General features: G+C 43.8%; 1 protein-coding gene across 1 annotated transcript in view; it reads left to right on the top strand.

The window, feature by feature from the left end:
- NCKAP1L (NCK associated protein 1 like) overlaps positions 1-22,969 on the top strand; it is a 42,867-nt gene that overhangs the window by 6,032 nt on the left and 13,866 nt on the right. Inside the window, exons 4-22 of the mRNA XM_065886996.1 lie at positions 479-535; positions 1,252-1,394; positions 2,221-2,311; positions 2,402-2,539; positions 3,352-3,400; positions 3,496-3,652; positions 9,187-9,243; positions 9,536-9,632; positions 10,053-10,162; positions 10,334-10,466; positions 10,867-10,948; positions 11,128-11,186; positions 11,403-11,548; positions 13,819-13,951; positions 14,229-14,348; positions 16,484-16,629; positions 16,938-17,069; positions 20,312-20,530; positions 22,045-22,175. Of these exons, the coding sequence (XP_065743068.1) occupies positions 479-535; positions 1,252-1,394; positions 2,221-2,311; positions 2,402-2,539; positions 3,352-3,400; positions 3,496-3,652; positions 9,187-9,243; positions 9,536-9,632; positions 10,053-10,162; positions 10,334-10,466; positions 10,867-10,948; positions 11,128-11,186; positions 11,403-11,548; positions 13,819-13,951; positions 14,229-14,348; positions 16,484-16,629; positions 16,938-17,069; positions 20,312-20,530; positions 22,045-22,175 (2,200 nt within the window). The remainder of the gene's footprint in view (positions 1-478; positions 536-1,251; positions 1,395-2,220; positions 2,312-2,401; positions 2,540-3,351; positions 3,401-3,495; positions 3,653-9,186; positions 9,244-9,535; positions 9,633-10,052; positions 10,163-10,333; positions 10,467-10,866; positions 10,949-11,127; positions 11,187-11,402; positions 11,549-13,818; positions 13,952-14,228; positions 14,349-16,483; positions 16,630-16,937; positions 17,070-20,311; positions 20,531-22,044; positions 22,176-22,969) is intronic.

Genomic DNA, 22,969 nt, shown 5'->3' with positions numbered 1-22,969 from the left:
ACTTAGTACATAGTAGGTGATCAGTAAACAGAAACATGTAGAAAGTTGGGTAGTTTTCCCATTTGTTAATGATTAACTTCTGAGAATAAGAGACAGAATCAAAGAACAGACTGATTTTGGGATTCATCAATAAAAGTGGGTCTGATTTTTGGTAGTTTAGAAACAGCCTATCAGATGGTCTGCATCTTGTAACCTTTTTTTGTGGAGGAAGAGGGCACTGGGATGATAAGATCAGGGAAAGTGTGCATAATGTAGTAGTGACTTGTGCCTGTGGAGACATGGGCATCCAGTAGGGTAGCCTGATAGGGGCCCACGGACAGCTTACAGAGGAGGAACTCCCTCTACTCAGCAACCCTCTCTTATGTTATTCAGTGGCTCTCTAGGACCTCCAAGGGAGAGAACCTTCCCCTCAAATTCTGGTTGTACATGTCATCTTCTCTTTATCTCTATTCATTCTCATCTCCGATTCTACCCCCAGGATCATGTATATGAACTTCTCAACACGATTGATGCCTGCCAGTGCCATTTTGATATTGTAAGATTCTTGGCAATTCTCTTCTATCCTAGAACCACGGAAATTGTCTCTGTTGGGACAGTGTGGGGTGAGATGGGACTGGAGGAATGGCTATTCCCCCAGGACTATAATATAATATGTATAATATAATATATACTGTATAATGAATGAATGGCTATTAATTCCAGGACTATAATTCTTTTGTAAAAATGTTGAAGTTAAAGTGTATTTACGGGCTTCCCTGGTGGCACAGTGGTTGAGAGTCCGCCTGCCGATGCAGGGGACACGGGTTTGTGCACCGGTCTGGGAAGATCCCACGTGCCGCGGAGTGGCTGGGCCCGTGAGCCATGGCCGCTGAGCCTGCGCGTCCGGAGCCTGTGCTCCGCAACGGGAGAGGCCCGCGTACCGCAAAAAAAAAAAAAAAAAAAAAAAAAGTGTATTTACATGTTAAGCAGATCAGCAATGTGATTTATTTAATCCAGAATTCACATAAAAATCTTCTTATTCTACCTCCTCCAACCTCTAAATGCTACCTTATTTCCTGGCCTCCTTATATCTTGAGCTCACTTTTAGCTCCTGAATTTTGTTAAAATTTTCTCCTTCTGAATTTGCAGTCTTGTCAGTTTCTCCTTCTAAATAGATCTTTCCAGAGTCTGTTAAGCACTGTCTGAAATGGTTGGGGAAATAGTGGTTAATAGGCCTTGCTGTTCTCGGGTTCCTATGTATTTTCCTTGTAGAATCTCAACTTTGACTTCACTCGGAGTTACCTGGACTTGATAGTTACCTATACCTCAGTTATTTTACTTCTGTCACGGATTGAGGATCGACGGGTACTCATTGGCGTGTACAACTGTGCCCATGAGATGCTGCATGGACATAGGTGAGTTGAGATATACAAGATGAAGAATCTCATACATGGTGCTATGAGGTAAAGGTGGATACAAGAGAAATAGATGGTATGCTTTCTCATGTGAGAATCTATAGTCTATATGATAACCCAGGCAAAGTAAAACAATTGCCCTGTCTCTAATGAGTTTTTAATCCTGGGCTGGCTGCCACTCTGCTTTTGAGGTTATTGCAAAAGGCAAAGAAAATTCTTTTTAATATTGGTAGGGATAATATTAGTAAAGTTAAAGCCATTAGAGGTAAGTAATGTTTGAAAATACATTTGGAGCCAAATATAAATGGATTTTGGATTATCTGCAATTCTTTGCCTTTCCATTAGTGCAAATAAAAGTATTTAAGGGCTGAAAAAAATAAAGACCAGAGGGATCAGAGGGGACCGTGGAACATTGTTCTATGTATGATGTGTATTCCCATGTGCCTACATGAATACCTAGGCACATGACTTATCATTCGCTTTGAATGTATATATATTCTTTTGGGTTGTATACAGATTTGGGTCCAGCCATATCACTTGATTTGTGACTAATCAATATGAATTTATAGAATACCCATCATGTGTCCAACCTTATTTCAGGTGCTTATAATGAAGAAACTTTCATGGACCAGCCCCAAATCATGTGATTCTATCTTAGTTATTCCTGGGCCTGGAGTGGGTTATCTGTATATGTAATTCACAGTTTAGTATCTTTGGAGGTGGTGGAGAATACCAGACTATGTACACATCGTTATCCTATATGCAAACATGAGAGTTTACATCGTGTTTAAGGGAGGGCTGTAACTCCTTTTTCCTATGCTTCCAGTGACCCCAGTTTTGCCCGTCTTGGTCAGATGGTCTTGGAGTATGACCACCCTCTGAAGAAGCTGACAGAGGAGTTTGGGCCTCACACAAAGGCAAGTTTCTTGAGAGAGTGGAGAATTCCTCAGGCAGAAGTATGTTGTCCCCATCATTGACATTGGAGATTCATTTGTTTTTCTCCACAGGCTGTGAGTGGAGCCCTGCTTTCTTTGCACTTTCTGTTTGTCCGAAGGAACCAGGGGGCTGAGCAGTGGCGTAGTGCCCAGCTTCTAAGTCTCATCAGCACCCCTGCAGCCATGATTAACCCTGCTAATTCAGACACAGTGAGTTCCCTTTTCCTCTTGTGAGTGGAAGCATTCTCTTTCCAAGGCCATCTCTTTAGAGGGTGCTTCTTTTCAGGAAATATCAGCCCTAAGAGTGCTTTAGCCCTCTTCTAGGATATGCCTCTGAGTTGATCACCTCTTGTGGCTAAAAAAATCATAGTTGGGTTGGGGATTTTCTTTGGACCAGGATTAGTGTGTGCCTGCCCACAGAAGGAATTTAATAAATGTTCATAGAATGAATGAATGGATGAAACTGAGTCATTAAGCACCTATTCAGCCCAGCAGGAACTTGAGCATAGATGTCAATTAATTAACAAATGTTTTTATTCAACCACTATCGGCCCAAGGTCCTTGCTTCAAAGAATTTATAATCTAGTAGGAAGATACGCCATGTATTCATAAAAATACAACTGACGGTACAAGAGTATGAGAAGCACCAAACAAGTGACGTATACTTTACATGGTAAAAGAATCCAAGGGAGACGGAAATCATGAGATTTTGAGTATTACTTTCCTGAATTGTTGAAGAGAAGTTATGTCAAACCATTTGTTTGTCCTCACTTCCAGTCCAAGTTCCTTTTTCTTTTCTCAACTATATTCTTGTCTCCTCACTCCACTTCTAGTGCCTCACCTCCATTATTGGCAGCTTTCCCAGATATTGGCTTATCAACATGCCCTTATCCAGTCTGGTAAAATAAAAGTTGCTTTTGATACTCAAACTCTAGCTTGACTGCCCTTGTCTCGACTGCCTTAGTCTTTAGCGTGGACCAAGTTAAATAACTGCTAGACCGTCTCTGCCTCTCTTCTCATAGATGGCCTGTGAGTACCTGTCTGTGGAAGTGATGGAGCGCTGGATTGTCAGTAAGTTTTGTGGGATGAGGTGGGAGCAGACATAGCATGTTATATGGAGATCAAATTCTAAAAGTCTTCCTCTGCACTGTTTTACCCACCCACAGTTGGGTTTCTTCTTTGTCACGGGTGCCTCAACTCCAATAGCCAGTGCCAGAAGCTGTGGAAGCTGTGTCTGCAGGGTTCCCTGTACATCACCCTCATACGGGAGGATGTGCTACAAGTGCACAAGGTCACCGAGGATCTGTTTAGCAGTTTGAAAGGGTGAGATATGAGGTCCCAGCTAATCTTTTAGCCCCTCGTGACAGGGATTTTTAGCCCCTCCTGACATCCTTTTCTTTAGGGATTTTTAGCCCCTCCTGACATCCTTTTCTAGTCTCCATAAGTGTCCCAAGTACAGGTGTTAAGGAATAATTCTAATTATTGAAGAAATATTTATTGAATACGTTCTATTTACTAGGTACTTCACTTGATACATTAGTTAATAAGATAGCATAGAGGTTAAGATAACGGATTCTGAAACCAGATTACCTGGGTTTGAATTCCAGCTCTACCACTTACTGGCTATGTGATCTTGGGCAAGTTACTTAGCTTCTCTATGCCATGCCTCAATTTGTCTATAAATAATAATAATACTTCCCTATGACCTACCTCATAGGGTTGTTATGAGGAATGAAAGAGTACTTATTTATAAAGCATGTAGAAAAGTGCCTGGTACTTTGTAAGTGCAATATATGTGCTTATTAAATTAAAAAAGACAGAATCTCTGCTCTCAAAAGAGCTTGCAAATTAGTGAAAAATAAACTGTTGTGATATAATAAGGGATTATGATGTATAAACCTAAAGTGCTTTAGAAGGATACTTAAACTGGCCCTGGAGGATCCAGGAAAACCTGGAGACAGATAGACCTGAAGAATTAAAAAGGGGAAGCGTGTGTGTGTGTGTGTGTATATGTGTATGTGTGTGTGTGCTGGAGTGGTGGGGGTGGGGATGGAAAAGCAGGGAAATTGCTTAAGGCAGAGAAAGATACTTTAGGCAGAGAAACTATCAAGATTTCGAGGCAAAAGGGAGCATGGCAAGTTCTAAGAAACTCATATAGCCCAGGTTACAAAAATGAAGATGTTGTCAAGAGACAGATTTGGAGAGGTAAGTTGGGGCCTTGGATGTCCTGTCATGGGGTTTGAGCCTGTTCTAAAAAGGCTAGGGAGGGACTTCCCTGGTGGCACAGCGGTTAAGAATCTGCCTGTCAGTGCAGGGGACACGGGTTTGATCCCTGGTCTGGGAAGATCCCACATGCTGCAGAGCAACTACTGAACCTGTGCTCTAGAGCCCGTGCGCCACAACTACTGAGCCCGCGCGCCTAGAGCCCGTGCTCCGCAACAAGAGAAGCCACCACAGTGAGAAGCCCACGCACCACAACGAAGAGTAGCTCCCGCTCTCCGCAACTAGAGAAAGCTCGTGCACGGCAACGAAGACCCAATGCAGCCAAAAATAAATAAATTATTTTTTTTTAAAAAAGGGATAGGGAGCCATTGAGTGATTTTTCTTTTTTTTTTTTTTATAATTTTTTTTTATTTTTGACTTAGCTGGATCCTCCAGGGCCAGTTTAAATTTTTTTATTTTGCTGTGCGCAGGCTTTCCTCTAGTTGCGGCAAGCGGGAGCTACTCTTCGTTGCGGTGCGCGGGCTTCTCACTGCGGTGGCTTCTCTTGTTGTGGAGCACGGGCTCTAGGTGCACGGACTACAGTAGTTGTGGCGTGCGGGCTCAGTAGTTGTGGCTCGTGGGGTCTAGAGCGCAGGTTCAGTAGTTGTGGCGCTCGGGCTTAGGTGCTCTGTGGCATGTGGGATCTTCCTGGACCAGGTCTCGAATCTGTGTCCCCTGCATTGGCAGGCAGATTCTTAACCACTGTGCCACCAGGGAGGTCCCCATTGAGCGATTTTTAAACAGGGGAGTGACACAATGATATTTGCATTTTAGAAAAAGTCACTCTGGCTGCATGGAAGAAAAGAAGTTACGTGGAAAAAAACTAGAAGCAGGGATTAATTAAGTAAATTAGGAGGAATTGAGGATGAAGTCAAGGTTTCTGGATTGGATACTTGGTATTCCTTAAGATAAAGAACATATGATAAAAGCTGGTTTGTGGGGGAAAGGTTGTGGATTCACTTTTAAGCAGTTTGAATTTGAAGTATTTGTAGCACAGTGAAGTTAGATGTAGACCTCTTACCTTGTGATTGTGGAACTTAGGAGTGAGATCTGGATTCAGATAAAGGTTGGTGAAATGGTAATCAAAGCCATGGGAGTAGGTGAGATTACTCACGGAGAATGTGTGGAGTGGGAAGAGACTGGGATAGAACCTCTGAGAACGTTGAAATTTAAGGGCCAGCAGAGGCAGAGAAATCAGTGAGAGGTGCTGAGAAGAAGAATAACAGAGGTAAGGGAAGAAGACATGCTAAGAAGAAAGGACCAGTTATCTATAAATATGTTAGACGATGTTGGGAGGTCAAATAAAATGAGGACAGGAAAATGTTCGTTGAATTTGGCTGTAAAGATGGTCTTAGTCCCCTTCTTGTGGATAACTTCAGTTGAGTGCCGAGGTCAAAACCTGGACTGCAGTGGGTTTAGGACCAAATGGGAGATAAGGAATTTAGTAAATAACTCTTTCATGAAGTTTGACCTTGAAGGGAAGAATAGAGACAGAGCTATAATGGGAAGGAGGTGTGGGATTAAGGAAGGGGTCAAATACCTTTATTATCTTTGTAGTTGCAAAACTAACACCAGAAATGTGAAAAATACAAAGAGGAAGTTGACTACAGTCTCACTTCCCAGAGTAGTTTGGTGCATGTCCTCCAGATGCTTGTGTATATATATGAGCATGTAAAGGTGTGCATATATTTTCAGCCTTATATAAGCAATTGATAAAAAGCAATGGATCCACATTCTACATTATATTCTTTTTTTTTTTGGCTGCGTTGGGCCTTTGTTGCTGCGCGCGGGCTTTCTCTGGTTGCAGCGAGTGGGGGAGACTCCTTGTTGTGGTGCGCGTGCTTCTCACTGCGGTGGCTTCTCGTTGCAGAGCACGGGCTCTAGGCGTGTGGGCTCAGTAGTTGTGGCTCACGGGCTCTAGAATGCGGGCTCAGTAGTTGTGGCACACGGGCTTAGTTGCTCCACAGCATGTGGGATCTTCCCGGACCAGGGCCCAAACCCGTGTCCCCTGCATTGGTAGGCGGATTCCTAACCACTGTGCTACCAGGGAAGCCCCTCTACATTATATCCTGAAGTTTTGGGGTTTTTTTACTTTATTTTGGATATCTTTGCATGTCAGTCTATAGAGACTTATTCTTTTTAACAGTCAAACAGTATTTCATTATGTGGTTGTAACATAATTTATTTACCCAATCCACTATTGATGGACATTTGAAGTGTTCCCTCACTCCCTCCTTTTTTTCTTTTTCTTTTTAAAAAAAAAACCTTTACAAACAATGTTGAAGTGAACATCCTTAGACATATATCTTTGTGAACATTTCTATAGGGTAAATTCTTACAAGTGGAATTGCTGGGGTAAAGGATATGCATATTTCAAATTTTAATAGCTCTTCCCAAATTGTCCTCCAAACAGATGTATTATCTATCATCTATGAGAATACTTATTCATCATACTCTCAACAGCTGAGTATTATTATTATTATTTTTTTTTGCGGTACTTGGGCCTCTCACTGTTGTGGCCTCTCCCATTGCGGAGCACAGGCTCCGGACGCGCAGGCTCAGCGGCCATGGCTTATGGGCCCAGCTGCTCCGTAGCATGTGGGATCCTCCCGGACCGGGGCACGAACCTGTGTCCCCTGCATCGGCAGGCGGACTCTCAACCACTGCGCCACCAGGGAAGCCCCAACTGAGTATTATTAAAAATTCATTGCCAGACTTAAGAGAGAGTAAATCTAAGATTAATAATTAGAAGTTACAGGAGGTAAATAGATACAGATATATAGAAACACTTTCTAATGATTACCGCTTCTGGGGAATGGAAGGGATGTTTGAAGCGTGTGTTGTTCCCCATCACTAAGAACAACACTAACATGTAAGATTTATAGTTTAGGGAGTTCTTTGCCATAAATGATCTAATTTGATCTTCATGTTACTTATACTCAGGTATATGTTTAATATATTCTTTTTTTCTTTTTTTTTTTGGGCTGTACCACGCGGCATAGGGGATCTTAGTTCCCTGACCAGGGATCAAACCCGTGCCCCCTGCAGTGGAAGTGCTGAGTCCTAACCACTGGACTGCCAGGGAAGTCCCAATATCTTCTTTTATAAATGAGAAAATAGAGGCTCAGTCTCAGTGTCACTCAGTTAATAAGAGATGAAATTAGGAAATCATTCCAAATTTTTTGACTCTTAATCCTCTCACTTTCCATCATACCATGTAGAGGATGAAATAATTACCCACCAGGAATGCTGTGGAGTTGAATCCTGATTTGATTAAGATACTTTCCAACTCTCAATTTCCTTGATTCTGTGCTAAGGTCAGGAAGGGGTGGTTTGGAGAAGAGAAACGAAAAGTTATAAATTCGACTAATGTGGTGGCAACAGATGCAGTACAAGAGAAGACAGATATAAGGGACATAGGGAGCACAGAGCCTAAAGTAGTGTGGGACTTTTGAGCATGGGTCACTAGTTGAAAAAAAGAAGTATGGTCAGGAGAGTCAAATGTTACGGAGAAACAAAGAACAATGAAAAGGCCATCTAACTTGGTGATTCAAAAGTTGACGGTGACCTAAGAGAGAGCAGCAGTTTGTTTAGTGTCTAAGATCATATGGGCTTCAAGGGTCAGTGAAAGGTGAGGTGAAAAAGAGTAAAGGTGCCTCTCTGGAGGAGTTTGGTGGTGTGGGAGAATGAGCAAAGTTCAGTAGATTGTCAGGGTCAAGCGAGGGTCCTTTTAGAATAAGGGAGGCTTATTGGGAGAAGAGAATAAAAGCAGTGGAGAGAGAGAGAGATTGAAGTGACAAAAGGGTAACTGATAAGGTTAAATTCTAAGAGGAGGTGGGTGGGAATGGGACCCAGGGGAGAGCTGGAGTAACTACTTTTTTTTAAAAAATAAATTTATTTATTTATTTATTTTTGGCTGTGTTGGGTCTTCGTTTCTGTGCGAGGGCTTTCTTTAGTTGTGGCAAGCGGGGGCCACTCTTCATCGCGGCACGCGGGCCTCTCACTGTCGCGGCCTCTCTTGTTGAGGAGCACAGGCTCCAGATGCGCAGGCTCAGTAGTTGTGGCTCACGGGCCTAGTTGCTCTGCGGCATGTGGGATCTTCCCAGACCAGGGCTTGAACCCGTGTCCCCTGCATTAGCAGGCAGATTCTCAACCACTGCACCACCAGGGAAGCCCTGGAGTAACTACTTTTACTTGAGAGCAGGGCCTGTGCATATGTATGCACTGCTTCTTTGTATTTCCCTCAAACCTGAAAGAGTACTTCGGCTTGAAGGTGTCAAGGCAGGAGCACAGGACAAGAAATCTAGTCCCAGCTTTGCCATTAAAACCCTATGTGACCTTGGGCAAGTCAGTTTTCTTCCACAGGTATTATTTTCTTTATCTGTAAAATAATGATGAGAACTAGATAATCTCTAAGCTCTGTGAGTCTCTTGTTAATAGGTCAGGGTAAAAAGTAAGGTTTGGAAATATCCTGATGGTGAAGGCTGCCCATGCCCCTTCAGGCTGTAGTTTGGAATCTCTGAGGACTGGGAAGGTGGGACAAGGCCTTTAGCTGGTGGTATGGCCAACCCTTCTGTGTGTATGTCAATCCTCAGGTATGGCAAGCGAGTGGCAGACGTAAAGGAAAGCAAGGAACATGCAATTGCAAACAGGTAAAGGCCCGGAATGAGCTCTTCCAGAGGGGATGGCATAGGAATCTCTCCTGAGATTGTTCTCTCCTCTCCTTGTTCTCACCCAAGTTTCTGTACAGCCTTATTGTCTCAACCCAAGAACTTGCTGCTGCCCCACAGATTCTTGTGTTTCCTTTACCAGGTCTAACTGTGGCATTGACCCCTCCTCCTAGCTGACACCCCTTCCTAAATGCAGCTGTCTTCTGCACTGCCTTTGGAAGATTTTTAAGGGTCGGTGAGGCAATATTCTCCAGTTTCCACTTTCTTTCCTCAGTGGCCAGTTTCACTCTCAAAGGCGTCAATTTCTGCGGCTGGCTGTGAAGGAGCTGGAGACCGTGTTAACCGATGAACCAGGACTACTGGGTCCCAAGGCAAGAGAAAGAAACATTGGTGGGGGGGGACGATGTTCAATGATGAAAGACTCCTATGTGGGGGATGACTTGGCATTCATGAGTTTTTGCATTTCTGAGTTTTTTGTTCTGTTTGTGTATGTATATGCTGATTCCCTTGAATCTTCTTAGAGTACCCTAAAACTTCTTGTATCTCTTTTTTGGGCACTATCATAGTATATCATATATTATAGCTATTTGTGTACTTCTCTTATCCTCTATTTGACTGTGAACTAATTGAAGACAGATAGTTTTTTGTGAGTCTCTGTGTTTAATATTGGATACCACTGTTGGTATGGTTACACAGTTGTTTCCATATGCATATTTTCATGATAGTTTTCTCTGTGCTTTGAAATCCGTTTTTAAAGTTGAAAATTCTCATAGTCCCTGTCCCCTCCTTAGGCCCTTTTTGCTTTCATGGCCCTGTCCTTCATTCGTGATGAGGTCACTTGGCTGGTTCGCCACGCAGAAAATGTCACCAAGACGAAGACACCTGAGGACTACGCTGACTCGTTAGTACTTGGCATGGTTAAGAATCTTGACCTTAGATGGACTGGAAAAAGGGACGGCGGGACATCAAATGACCTCGGGAGGTCTCAGTTTCTGCCCTGTTGTTGCTGTCTTTGTTTCGGGTCACATTTTCAGTCTCATACAGCTCTCTGTTCTCATCCTCGACTTTGTAGGAGCATTGCAGAACTGCTTTTCTTGTTGGAGGAGATTAGGGCTCTGGTCCGAAGACACATCAAGGTGATAGAGCAATACCACCTTCAGTACCTGGCCAGATTTGATGCTCTTGTGCTCAGTGACATCATTCAAGTATGTTTAATTGATGATACTTTGGAAATTTTGGGGTGATCCCTGGTCATTTTCCCCTGGGGGCCACTCTGGCTGAATCTCATGCTCTGTAGATTGTGTGTCAAAAAGCCTGATTTTCCCCTCTACGTTTGTTAAAATTTTAAAAAAGGAGTAATAATCTTAGCAATTTTTTCCCCCAAGTGAGGCTGCACAGAAATAGGAGAAAAGAGTAAAAGGCAGTTGGGTGTTAGCATGGCAGGGAACTCAGGGAGTTTCCTCCATGTCTTGTTTGGCTCTTTCTCTTTGTTTGTGGCACTTGGCAGCTCTTCCTACCTTCATACACTGACTGAGCCTTGTGGTCCTTGTTTCTCTCTTGGTGGAACTTATACCTCCTTGATGGTAACTCCACCTTCTCTTCTAGAACCTGTCTGTGTGTCCTGAGGAGGAGTCGATCATAATGTCCTCATTCGTCAATACTCTCTCCTCTCTGAATCTCAAGCAAGGTAACTGGAGGGAATTGGAGGAGGAAAAGTGAGGGCAAACATCTTTTTTCTAGAAATATTGATCTCTTGAGCCAGGGAATAGCCAAGATGACTTTGAAGAGGACCTATTATACCATTCCATGCAGTTGGATAGAGGTGCTGTTTTATTATTTCCTTTTAAACTTCTATTTTTCTTGCAGTCGATAATGGAGAAAAATTTGAATTTTCTGGATTGAGGCTGGACTGGTTCCGTCTACAGGTAGGTCTGTTTCTGTTAATGGTCCCCCATTCTCAAGGTTTTCTCTCCCTCACAATCCCTTCTCTTTCTAACTCCTAAGCTCTGCTGTATGGAATGATTCAACACTGAAAACTGCTGATTGGACAGGACAAATACCAGCCAAACTGTAGTCCCAAGGCTGGGAGTCTTTTTCATTTATCTTGTTTTTCTCCACCCTTTTCCGAACTCCAACCATAGGCGTATACCAGTGTGGCTAAGGCTCCCCTGCACCTGCACGAGAACCCTGACTTAGCCAAGGTGATGAACCTCATTGTCTTTCACTCTCAAATGCTGGACTCAGTAGAGAATATGCTGGTGGAAACTTCTGATTTATCTACTTTCTGGTATGTCCTGACTCAGAGCTCTTTATCAATTGACCCGATCTCTTGCCTGGCCTCTGTGGAGGACTCTAATTCCCCCAGATACACAGGAAAGGCTTGTTTTCTTTGAGATCCCTTTAAAGACGGATGCTCAAACTCCACAGCTTCTTCTTTCCAGCTTTTATCAAGTGGTAGGAATTTGAAGTTGATTCCCTTTTGTGTTGGCTTTCTTTAGGAAAGCCATTTGGACTTTACACAGCATTCTCTTCTCTGGGATAATTCATTGATTATCTTTTCCTCACGGTTATATGTGGAACCTCCTTCTTCTTTTTATTCTTGGGACATTGTGATTTAAAAGAGACATGGAAAACTTGGAAGTTTCGTGGAGAGGACTGAAAATAATTGAGAGGGCTGGGGAACAGGGTCTTTAGAGAATGCAAATGAGTTTGTCTTCCTTGGGTATCATTCGGCCTTTACTAAGTGACCACTGTTGTTCATAACTCTACCCTTTGAGGGGTAAACACACAACACAATATGTTGGCTCTGCTCTCTGCACTCAGCATGAGTGGGGAGGTATAATACCCACATGTGAAAAGGACATCAACATAATAATGGCAAATGTGCATGATGCTGAGAGAATACAGGGTTGAGGAAAGATCAGCCTCATGAAATTAATCAGAGAAAGTTTTCTGGAGCCTGAGTGTCAAGTTTTGAGAGAGATGTGAATTAGTAATACTGAGGGACTTCTAAATCAGGGCCCAAATCATGCAGAGGTTCTGAGGGAGGAGTAGCAAATTTTGTATAAGAAAAGGGAAGGAGGTATTATTCGGTTGGCCAAAAGGTTCCTTCGGTTTTTAACGTAAAAATGAAACACACATTTTTCATTTTCACCAAGAACTTTATTGAACAACGTATTAACCCTTTTGTTCCACTACGTTCTGCCATTTTTCAGGCAGCTTCATAATTCCATCTTCCCAAAACTTTTTATCTTTTTGTGCAAAGAACTGTTCCAGGTGCCTTTTACAGTCTTCCAGGGAATTGAAATTCTCTCCATGAAGAGAATTTTGTAAAGACTGAAATAAATGGAAATCTGAAGGTGCAATACTGCGGGTGGTTCAGAACTTCCCAGCCAAGCTATAACAGTTTTTGCCTGGTCATCGAAGAAACACGTGGTCTTGCGTTATCCTGATGGAAGATTATGTGTTTTCTGTTGACTAATTCCGGATGCTTTTCGTTGAGTGCTGCTTTCAGTTGATCTAACTGGGAGCAGTACTTGTTGGAAATAATCATTTGGTTTTCCGGAAGGAGCTCATTATAGAGGACCCTCTTCCAGTCCCACCATATGCACCTTCTTTCGATGAAGCCCAGCCTTTGGTGTGGTTGGTGGTGGTTCGTTTCGCTTGCCCCACGATCTCTTCCGTTCCACATTATTGTACAGTATCCACTTTTCATCGCTCTTCACAACTTGTTTTAAAAATGGAACTTTTTAAATGTTGAAGTAGAGAATAACATGTGGAAATATGGTCAAGGAGGTTTTTTTCTTGCTTAAGTTATGTGGAACCCAAACATCAAAGCGATTAATATAACCAAGCTGGTGCAAATGACTTTCAGCACTTGATTTGGATATTTTGAGTATGTCAGCTATCTCCCACGTGGTATAACATTGATTGTTCTCAATTAATGTCTCAATTTGATCACTGTCAACTTCAACTGGTCTACCCGACCATGGAGCGTTGTCCAGCGAGAAATCTCCGGCACGAAACTTTGCAAATCACTTTTGACAACTTTGAGCAGCCACAGCACCTTCTCAATATACTGCACAAATCTTTTTCTGCATTTCAGTTGCGTTTTTACCTTTCTTGAAATAATAAAGCATAATATGCCCAAAATGTTGCTTTTTTTCTCTCATCTTCAATACTAAAATGGCTACACAAAAATTCACCAATTTTGATAAGTTTTTTTTTAAAGGCATGCTGATATGACAGCTGTCACAATACAATCTAACAGAAGTTGTTTCGAATGAAGTTAAAGACAGCTAAGTGCTACTAGAGCCATCTTACGGAAAAAAAACAGATGAACTTTTTGGCCAACCCAATACTAACCTGTCCTGGGATCCAGTAAAAATATCTGAAAGGGTTGAGTTTCTTGGGTTCCCTTCTACCTTAAGGGTAGGGAAATTAAGGAGGGAGGGGTGAATATCAATAAATATTTGTTGAAAGAATGAATACCCTCTCTATCTCAAAGGGACCAGCTCCTAAACCCTGGTTGTAATTGTCCTTCCCCCTTTTCCGCAGCTTTCATCTTCGTACATTTGAGAAGATGTTTGCTATGACCCTGGAGGAACCTGCCATGTTGCGTTATGCCATTGCTTTTCCCCTGATTTGTGCTCACTTTGTCCACTGCACTCATGAGATGTGCCCAGAGGAGGTGAGTACCCTGAACTGCAAACCCTGTCATCTCTTTAATCACATCTCATTCTTATTCCCCCAAAACACAATTCCAAGAGTTGATTTTGGTCCCAGGAAGGGTACAAACATAGGTATCTGATGCAAGTCCCTAAATGTCTCAGCTTTATGTAGAATGTGTACTCTCTCTGGGTCTCATTTTCTTCTTCTGTGGGAGTGGGGGGCTCAGAACAGTATTATGAGGAAGAAGTGGTTGTCCTGGTGATGACAGTTTCTTCCTTGGGTCCTCTTTCCCAAAGTACCCCCACCTGAAGAACCATGGCCTTCATCACTGCAACTCCTTCCTGGAAGAGTTGGCCAAGCAGACCAGCAACTGTGTCCTGGAGGTCTGTGCTGAACAGCGAAACCTGAGTGAGCAGGTAGGCTCAGCCCTCTCTCTGTTTCAGTCTGTCCTCTGCAGTCCCTTGGTGCCTTCCCCTCTATCTACCTTTATCTTCTTCTCAAACACCAAGTTCTCTAACCCTTTCAGGTAGGGCTAGGGCTTTTGTGTACATGAGTTTATGGCAGGCTTCTTTTTTTAGTGTAGTCCCATCGGCAGTCTTTACTCCCTTGGGACTCAGTAGAGGTGTCTAAAAATACTCTAATTTGAACAGCTGCACTGCAACAAAATCTGTGCTTTCATTTGAAGTGTTCCAAGAGATGAGTTAACTTTCTAATTTACTTCCCCTCCTCTCTCTGCCCTGTGTACACGTACTTAGAACAGTGGCCCCAGATCACCTGTCTTGTCTCGCCTTTCTGTCCATCTGCACCCTAATCTGTAGCTATCTGAACATTTTCAGGCGCCTCCTCTGCGTTTATCCTCAGGGCTGCTTTTGTGTCTTTTTTTTTCAGGAGTCACCCTTCCTGATTTTATTAGTATTTTGAATTATGTTAATGGATTTGAATATTGAATCACTAATTCAACATACTTCACCATCATAGTGTTATTCTTCCCTTTGCTTCTGGATTCTGTTTGCTGATTTTCAGCTGGAAATTTCTGCTTTGCTTTTGTGTCTTTGTCTGTTGTTTTTCCCTCCCCTCCATTGACTGACTCATAGCACCCGGTCATGATTAGCTCAACCTAAGTTTATAAGAAATTTGAAAATGAAGAACTTGTTCCGCTGTTGTCCTGGATTCTTTCAGGTTTCCTAGACTACCCACCCTTCCTGGGTTTGAGTCAGGCTTTGTAGCAACTTTGGTAGGCGGGGAGTCAGGTTGTGTGCGTGCGTGTGTGTACATGTGTGTGTGTGTGTACATATGCACAGTTATATTATTACTTAACCTTCCCATTTTCTCATATGTAAAATGGGGATAAAAATAGTTTCTTTTTTTTTTTTAATTTGTGGCTGTGTTGGGTCTTCGTTGCTGTGTGTGGGCTTTCTCTAGTTGTGGTGAGCGGGGGCTACTCTTCGTTGCGGTTTGTGGGCTTCTCATTGTGGTGGCTTCTCTTGTTGCAGAGCACGGGCCCTAGAGTGCGCAAGCTTCAGTAGTTGTGGCACGTGGGCTCTAAGGCATGTGGGCTTCAGTAGTTGTGGCGCATGGGCTCAGTAGTTGTGGCACACAGTCTGAGTAGTTGTGGCACACAGGCTTAGTTGCTCTGTGGCATGTGGGATCCTCCTGGACCAGGGATTGGACCCGTGTCCTCTGCATTGGCAGGAGGATTCTTAACCACTGTGCCACCAGGGAAGTCCAAAAATAGTTTCTTAAAAGAAGTATCATAAAGGTGAAATGAAATAGCATATGTTAAATATTTGGTATGCGATTCTCAGTCGATGTTAGCTGCTATATTATTGGGTATTTATTGGGCACTAAGCCCTGTGCTGGGTTTTTGGGATGGGGTCCCAGAAGGAAAGGTACACAATTCCTGCCCTTGGGGAATGTCCCAATTTAAGGGAGAAAAGTGTACAAATACATGTTTGAAATTAATTTAAATAATTAATGCGAGGAAGATATGTAAACAAGTACAATTATGGGTATATTCATCGCTCAACTTGAATACCTACTACATACAAAGGACACAGTTAAAGATATTTGCTCAGTGCTGTATCAAGGTTGACTAAAACATTATGTATTATTTTCACACACACCAAAACTTTTGCAAATGACTATTGACCCCTCCAAAGTTATCATTTTGAATAAATAGTGATGTTGCCTTACTAATGGAGTTGCGTTTTTGGAACTACTTTCAGAATCTACCACAGACAGCTTTGCATAGTTTCAAGGTTGATGCACCTTTGCGCATCACGGTAGACTTGATTTTTTGGAAACAGTAGAAGCTTGGATTTAAAAAAAAACAAGTGTGACTATTAAGTAAGAAAACCAGTTTTCTCATGGCTGGTATCGTGCTCTAAGAGTAATTCCAAATGAAGAGATGTATGGGAGGAAAGAGAGGGAAAGGCAGAACGAGAAAAGAACAGACAATAAGGGAGGGACCTATTTATAACTGTTAGATGGATTACTCGGCAGTTTTAGGAACGAATCTCATTTCTCCATTCACTTGTGTTTGTTTCTAAAGCTTCTACCTAAGCACTGTGCCACTACCATCAGCAAGGCCAAAAACAAGAAAACCATGAAGCAGAGGCAGACTCCGAGAAAAGGAGAGCCTGAGAGGGACAAACCAGGAGCTGAGAGTCACCGGAAGAACCGCAGCATTGTCACCAAGTGAGGACCTAGGCCTTAGAGGACCAGCAGGGCACTACCTCAAAGAAGGGAGAACAGGAAAGAGGGAAGGTGATGCAGCAAAAGAGTGTGGAAGTGGTGGTGGGGAATGACAGATACGGAAAAGCACTTAAATATGAATTTTCTACTTTGCCTTTGAAGTCACCATCAATGTGTACTCTTCTAGGCTGAGTTTTTCCAGAAGATGAAAGGGGTCTAAGGGTCATGGGCCTGACAGATCCTCCCCAAATACTAGCAGGCAGTGCCAGACCTGTAATGGAGGCTCATTTTACTTTCTCAATTTTACTCAGCATGGACAAGCTACACCTAAACTTGACAGAATTGGCACTGACAATGAATCATGTACACAGCTTCTGTGTATTTGAACACACCATCTTCCCTTCTGAGTATCTCAGCAGCCATCTGGAGGCCAGACTCAACAGGTATCACTCTTTTGTTGTCTTCTGTTTGCTTAGTATGATCGTTCTCAAAGCTGGGTTCCATTAGATCTATCTTGGTGGTCATTCTGATGCAGTCAATCTGGCATAGGTCCCAAGCATCTCTATTAAAAATAAATAAAAGAACCCAGACTTCCCTGGTGGCGCAGTGGTTAAGAATCTGCCTGCCAATGCAGGGGACACGGGTTTGATCCCTGGTCTAGGAAGATCCCACATGCTGCGGAGCAACTAAGCCCGTGAGCCACAACTACTGAGCCTGTGCTCTAGAGCCTGCGAGCCACAACTACTGAGCCCGTGTGCACAACTACTGAAGCCCGTGCGCCTAGTGCTCATGCTCTGCAACAAGAGAAGCCACCACAATAAGAAACCCATGCACTGCAACGAAGAGTAGCCCCTGCTCGGCGCAACTAGAGAAAGCCCGCACGCAGTAACGAAGACCCAACGCAGCCAAAAACAAACAAACAAACAAACAAATAAAAGAACCCCAAACCTTTATAGGTTTCTTTTTTTTTTTTAAGATTTATTTTATTATTTATTTATTTACTTATTTTATTTTTGGCTGCGTCGGGTCTTAGTTGCAGCATGCTGGATCTTCGCTGAGACGTGTGGGATCTTTCATTGCAGCACGTGAGCTTCTCTCTAGTTGTGGCGTGTGGGCTCCAGGACACTTGGACTCCGTAGATGTGGCATACGGGTTCCAGAGCGCATGGACTCTGTAGTTTGTGGCACACAGGCTCTCTAGTTGAGGCGCTCGAGCTTAGTAGTTGCGCGGGCTTAGTTGCCCCACGACATGTGGGATCTTAGTTCCCTGACCAGGGATCGAACCCATGTCCCCTGAATTGTAAGGTGGATTCTTTACCACTGGACCACCAGGGAAGTCCCTCTATAGGTGGTTTTGTTGAACAACGAGAACTGGTCATCACTGGTTTAGTAGGGTGACTGGGGCCTTTGCAGTCAGCAGATCTGTGTTGATGCTGTTAGCTAAGACATCAGAGCAGGTTATCTAACTTGTTTGAGCCTTAATTTCCTACCCTATAGAGTAAGGATAATGATATTTACCTTATAATGAGAATTACCTGTAACTGAGAATTTGTAGAGAATTAAAGATAATAATGAGTGACATATATAGGCCTCAACAAAATAAATTCCCTTCCTTCCACTTTGCCTCTCATTCTGTTGCTCCCTGAAGCTGCAGGAACATTCCTTATATTCAAATTGGGCACTATAGTAGGCAAATTAGGGGAGTGAGGGGAAAAATTTTTTATGAATAATCTCCTAGTCTTCTGTGTTTCATTTTGCAATACGTAGTATATTTACTCATTCACTTAACAAGTATTTATTGAACATCTATTGTGTGTCATCAGTGTTCTCAAAGCTGTTAATACAGCAGTATACAAAAGAAATAAAGACTCCTGGCCACATAAAGCTTACCTTCTAGCAAAATAAGAACGTAGGATATATGGTAGATTAGAAAATGAGTGCTAAGCAGAAAGTTTAAAGCAGGAAAAGGAGATGGGAAGTGTGTAGTGGTGGTGGTGGTGAAATTTTACATAGGGTGGCCAGGGAAGGCCTGCTTGAGAAAGTGACATTTGAGTGAACTCCTGAAGGAATTGAGGAAGCCAAGTGGGTGACTATCTGGGGAAAGGACATTCTGGGCGGAGGAAACAGCAAGTGCGAAGGCTCTGAGGTGGGAACATGCCTGGTATGTTCAGGGAACAAGGAGACCAGTATGAGCCAGGGGGAGACTGGTAGGACGTGAGGTCAGAGAGCCTGGAGGAGCGGCAGACTGATGGTTCAGGTGGCTCTATGCCATCGTAAGGATTTTGGCTTTGATTCTGAGTGAGATGGGAAGCCTAGGCATGGTTTGAGCAGAGCAGGAACACGATTTCACTCAACATTTCAGTAGGTTCACTCTGTCTGCACTAGGGGGGCCAAGGACAGGAGTAGGGAGAACAGTTAGGAGTCTGTGCCTTGACTGTAGGAGATGCAGGCTAATTTTTCAATTAGTTTTCTGCTTGGGTGACAGTAAAATTAGTTTGTTTTCATTCCGTACACTTTAGCTATATGGAAGGAAGTGTCTCAGGTGCATATAAAATGTCAAGAAGATGACAATTTGGTAATCATCCATGTGTAAACCTTCAGAAGCTGGCAGTGGTTTCTAGGCCCTGGAGAAGCATGTCACTGGCATCATTGTTCCTAAAGCCTGGAAGTTGGCCTAAAGGTTTGGCCTCAATGAAAACTCTAAAATAGATTAGGCTTGCCTCCCATCTGTCCCTTCCGTAGAATTTTTCCTCAAGTGGTACCTCTTCTCTTTTCCTTTTCATCTGGGGAGTAGGCCCTCCTGTTCCCTTCCCCTCCCCTGCCATAAAGTTTTCCAAAAACACAGAACAAACAAAAAACGCCCAAACATCTGTGACTTTAGGGAGAACCTGATGGACTCTTTCATACTGATGTGGAGATGACTGACAAAAGCTTGTGTTGGCAAAGTCTAACGTTCCTCTTCCCCTACTGTTTACATTTTAACGAGGAAGAAAGCCTCAGGCAGAGGACTGACTCTAATTGTGAATTCTCAGGTTCCTGGGGAAGGTGTTTTGGAAGGGGCTGGGAGTCCAGTGAGGAGGGGTGTTCCTGGTGTGCCCCTAAAATAATACAGTGTGGACAGTTATTCTACCTTCTCTAAGGTTGGCTATAGATGTGTGCCAACCAAGTGTACCCTCTCTCCACCTGGCATCCCGTGGCCACTTGGGATTGCACTGCCCTTCTAAGGATTTCTGGGTGTGGCTTTCCATTTCTGACAGTCATTGGAACTAATTCTTTCCGAGGAGAAAAGACAAATGCTGGCCCTGAGAATGCAGGAGGTTGTAAGCAAGCACGTACTGTTAGATGGCGTTTGGGAGCCCAGATCTTTTACCACCTGATTTAATTTCTCCAGAGGAGGCAGAAGAGCATGGTGATTGAGAATCCAATGTTATTTGATTCAGGTCCCAGCTTTGCCACTTGCTAGCTGTGTGGTCTTCACAGATGGCAAGTGGCTTACTATCTGTGTCTCAGTTTCTTCATCCGTAAAATGGGGATAATAATTGTACCTACCTTATTGGGTTGCTGTGAGATTTACATGAGATAATGCGTGTAGTTAGATCATAGCACAGCACGCAGAACACAGTATAAATGTGATAACTGTTACTATGTTTGTCATTATGATTGTGATTATGGTTTTTGTCACCTAGAGCCATTGTGTGGCTGGCTGGCTACAATGCCACAACCCAGGAGATCGCCAGGCCTTCTGAGCTCTTGGTAGGAGTCAAAGCGTACATCGGTTTCATAAAGTCACTGGCCCAGTTTTTGGGTGCAGATGTGTCCAGAGTCATCCGCAACGCCCTCCTGCAGCAGACGCAGCCACTGGACTCGTGTGGGGAACAGACTATCACCACTCTTTACACAAATTGGTCAGTGTTGCTTATCCTCTCTCGCTGCCTTGCTTCTTTGTTAGCACTTTTTCCTTTATGCAGTAGGACCTCGGGACCAGGCATTTTAGCTCCTAGGGTCATAGACCCCCAAACAGAAGCTTGTTTCTGCCCGAGGACTGGAGCTGTAAGCTGGGGCAAACTCAGATCCCCTCTGTCCACCATGAGGTCTCTTTCTAAGCTTCCATGTAACATCCATTGATCTACTCTGTAACAATTTGACCCTTTTCCTCTTAATCTGCAGTTCTTAACCTTCCTTTTCTGGATTCTTACTGTTTTCATTTCAAATGATCTCTCTTCCTCTTTCTGAAGTTCTTTTTTATTTCTCTCTTTGTCCAGTTTCTTCCCCTGGAGACCATTCTGTCTCACACCATCTCTCCGGAGCACTGCCTCCTTACCTCCCGACATGACTGTGTCGCGTCTAGTAGATTGTTCTTCATAGCGAAAGGGGCCTGCTCCCCCAGACTGGAGGAGGCAGGGGTCAGCAGTATTTCCTTTGAGGGTTAAGGATGGAGAGGAGCTGGATTCCTACCTCCCTAAGCCACTGGGTGGCGTTCTTAATCCAGTATCAGCTCGGCAGGAGCCCGCCCGGCTGCAAAGAACCCCCTGAGGAGGGAGAAAGACTGAGACAAGGTTTACAATAAAATGCCAACAGGGGCCTGGCAGGTAAGGTAAATGGGTGTTGTGGGCTAGGTGGGGACTTTGAGTAGTTGGAGAGGGCATGCCCCTCTGAAAGGCGATGGCCACCACTTAGCCCCATCTGATCGCTGCCCCACTAAATCCTTATTTTAATGTAAAATCTCTCAGTTTCAAAAACTTGACAACTGATTCAACTTAAAAGGGAAAAACCTCACGTTTGAGTGCTGGTTTTGACCTACCCGTGGTTAGCTTGTGACTTTTGTAAGACCTAGGCCCGGAGCTAGTGCCTGGGTGAGTGGCAGGCATTGCCACGCCCTCTGCTGACACTGGCTGGAGGCCTTCTCAGCTTGCCCAGAGGTCAGGAGGGCATATTTGGAGACTGGATGACAAGTGTTCACGGGGCTTCTGTCTGTCCAGGAGGTTTGACTTGAGACCTGCTTCCAGGGTCCTAGGCCCTTAGTCCAACACTCTCATTGGAGAGGTTGAGACTAAGTATATTTCAGAGGAGCCCAATTAGTAGGAATTTTTGTCCTGTCAGCTTAGGCTTGTCTCACCTGACAGAGGAAGGCCAAGGGTGAGGGGCATGCAGTAGCTGGTAAAGGTGGTAGGGCGTGCACACCATTGCGTCTGACAGCACCGCCAAATGCCCTGCAGATTAGAGGCAAAGCGGAACCACGCTACTGCCAGGTGTTTTTGAGCCAACAGCTTGGGGTGTTAATTAGAGTGTTGTACTGTCTTCTTTGAGTCTCTTCTCCCCACCCCAGCCTTTGGTGGAGTTTCTCTTCCTGAGCCCAGTGGTGGTGGTAGGGAGAAAGGATTGAACACTGATCTTTTGTGCTTTCTTGCCAACCTTGTAGGTACCTAGAAAGTCTGCTTAGACAGGCGAGCAGTGGGACCATTATCCTCTCACCAGCCATGCAGGCCTTCATCAGCCTCCCCAGAGAAGGGGAGCAGAACTTCAGCGCAGAGGAGTTCTCTGACATCTCTGGTGAGCCCAGAGCCTGGTCTCCTGTCAGGGAGCCGAACCTTTCCCCTCAATACAATATCTTAACCTATGGATCCCATCTAAATTCTCCTACCTTCCCAGAGGCTCATTCTGTACTCTTCTAGATCTCTGCTAGATTCTGCCTTAGGGACAGTAAAAAGAGATTTCAAGTGAGACCCAGAATTGAGGAGTAGCTTGGGGGTTGAAGGTGGAGAGGGAAGATGCGGGGAGTTAGGAGCTGGGCAGGGGCACTCAAGTCACTGAAAGGATTTATTCTTCGAAGGGTAGTAAATGGTTATTTTCCATTTCCACAAAGAGTAAAGAGTAGGACATATAATGAGGGGTAAAGGATAAATGTAAGGAGGACATTCTGATGTTTGGAATTATTAAACAGTGGTCTGACATCATGGCGTCTTCTTCCTGAGGGATAAGTTTTAGAGCCTTATCTAGTGCTTGGATTGCTGATGTTTAATACTGATGATGAGCTAATGGATGACATTTAGTGTGGGCTTGGCTCTAAATGTTCACATGTATTTAACTCCTTTACTCCTCACAGCTGCCTTGAGGTAGGTACTCTTATTACCCCCATTTTACAGATGAGGACACTGAGACACAGGGAGGTTAAGGAGCTTGATTAAGGTCATACATCATTCATACATGGTAGAACTGGGATTTCAACTCAAGGCAGTCAAATTCCAGAGCCCGGGTGCTTAGTCACTATGTCACGCTGCTTCCCAGTGTATAGAAGCGCTTTTGTGTCTCAAGGCAGGCAGATGAGGAGTGTGTCGTGAATGAGT

The sequence above is a fragment of the Phocoena phocoena genome, chromosome 11, assembly GCF_963924675.1.
Source record: "Phocoena phocoena chromosome 11, mPhoPho1.1, whole genome shotgun sequence".
Taxonomy (NCBI): domain Eukaryota; kingdom Metazoa; phylum Chordata; class Mammalia; order Artiodactyla; family Phocoenidae; genus Phocoena; species Phocoena phocoena.
This window is presented reverse-complemented; position numbering and strand designations above follow the sequence as displayed.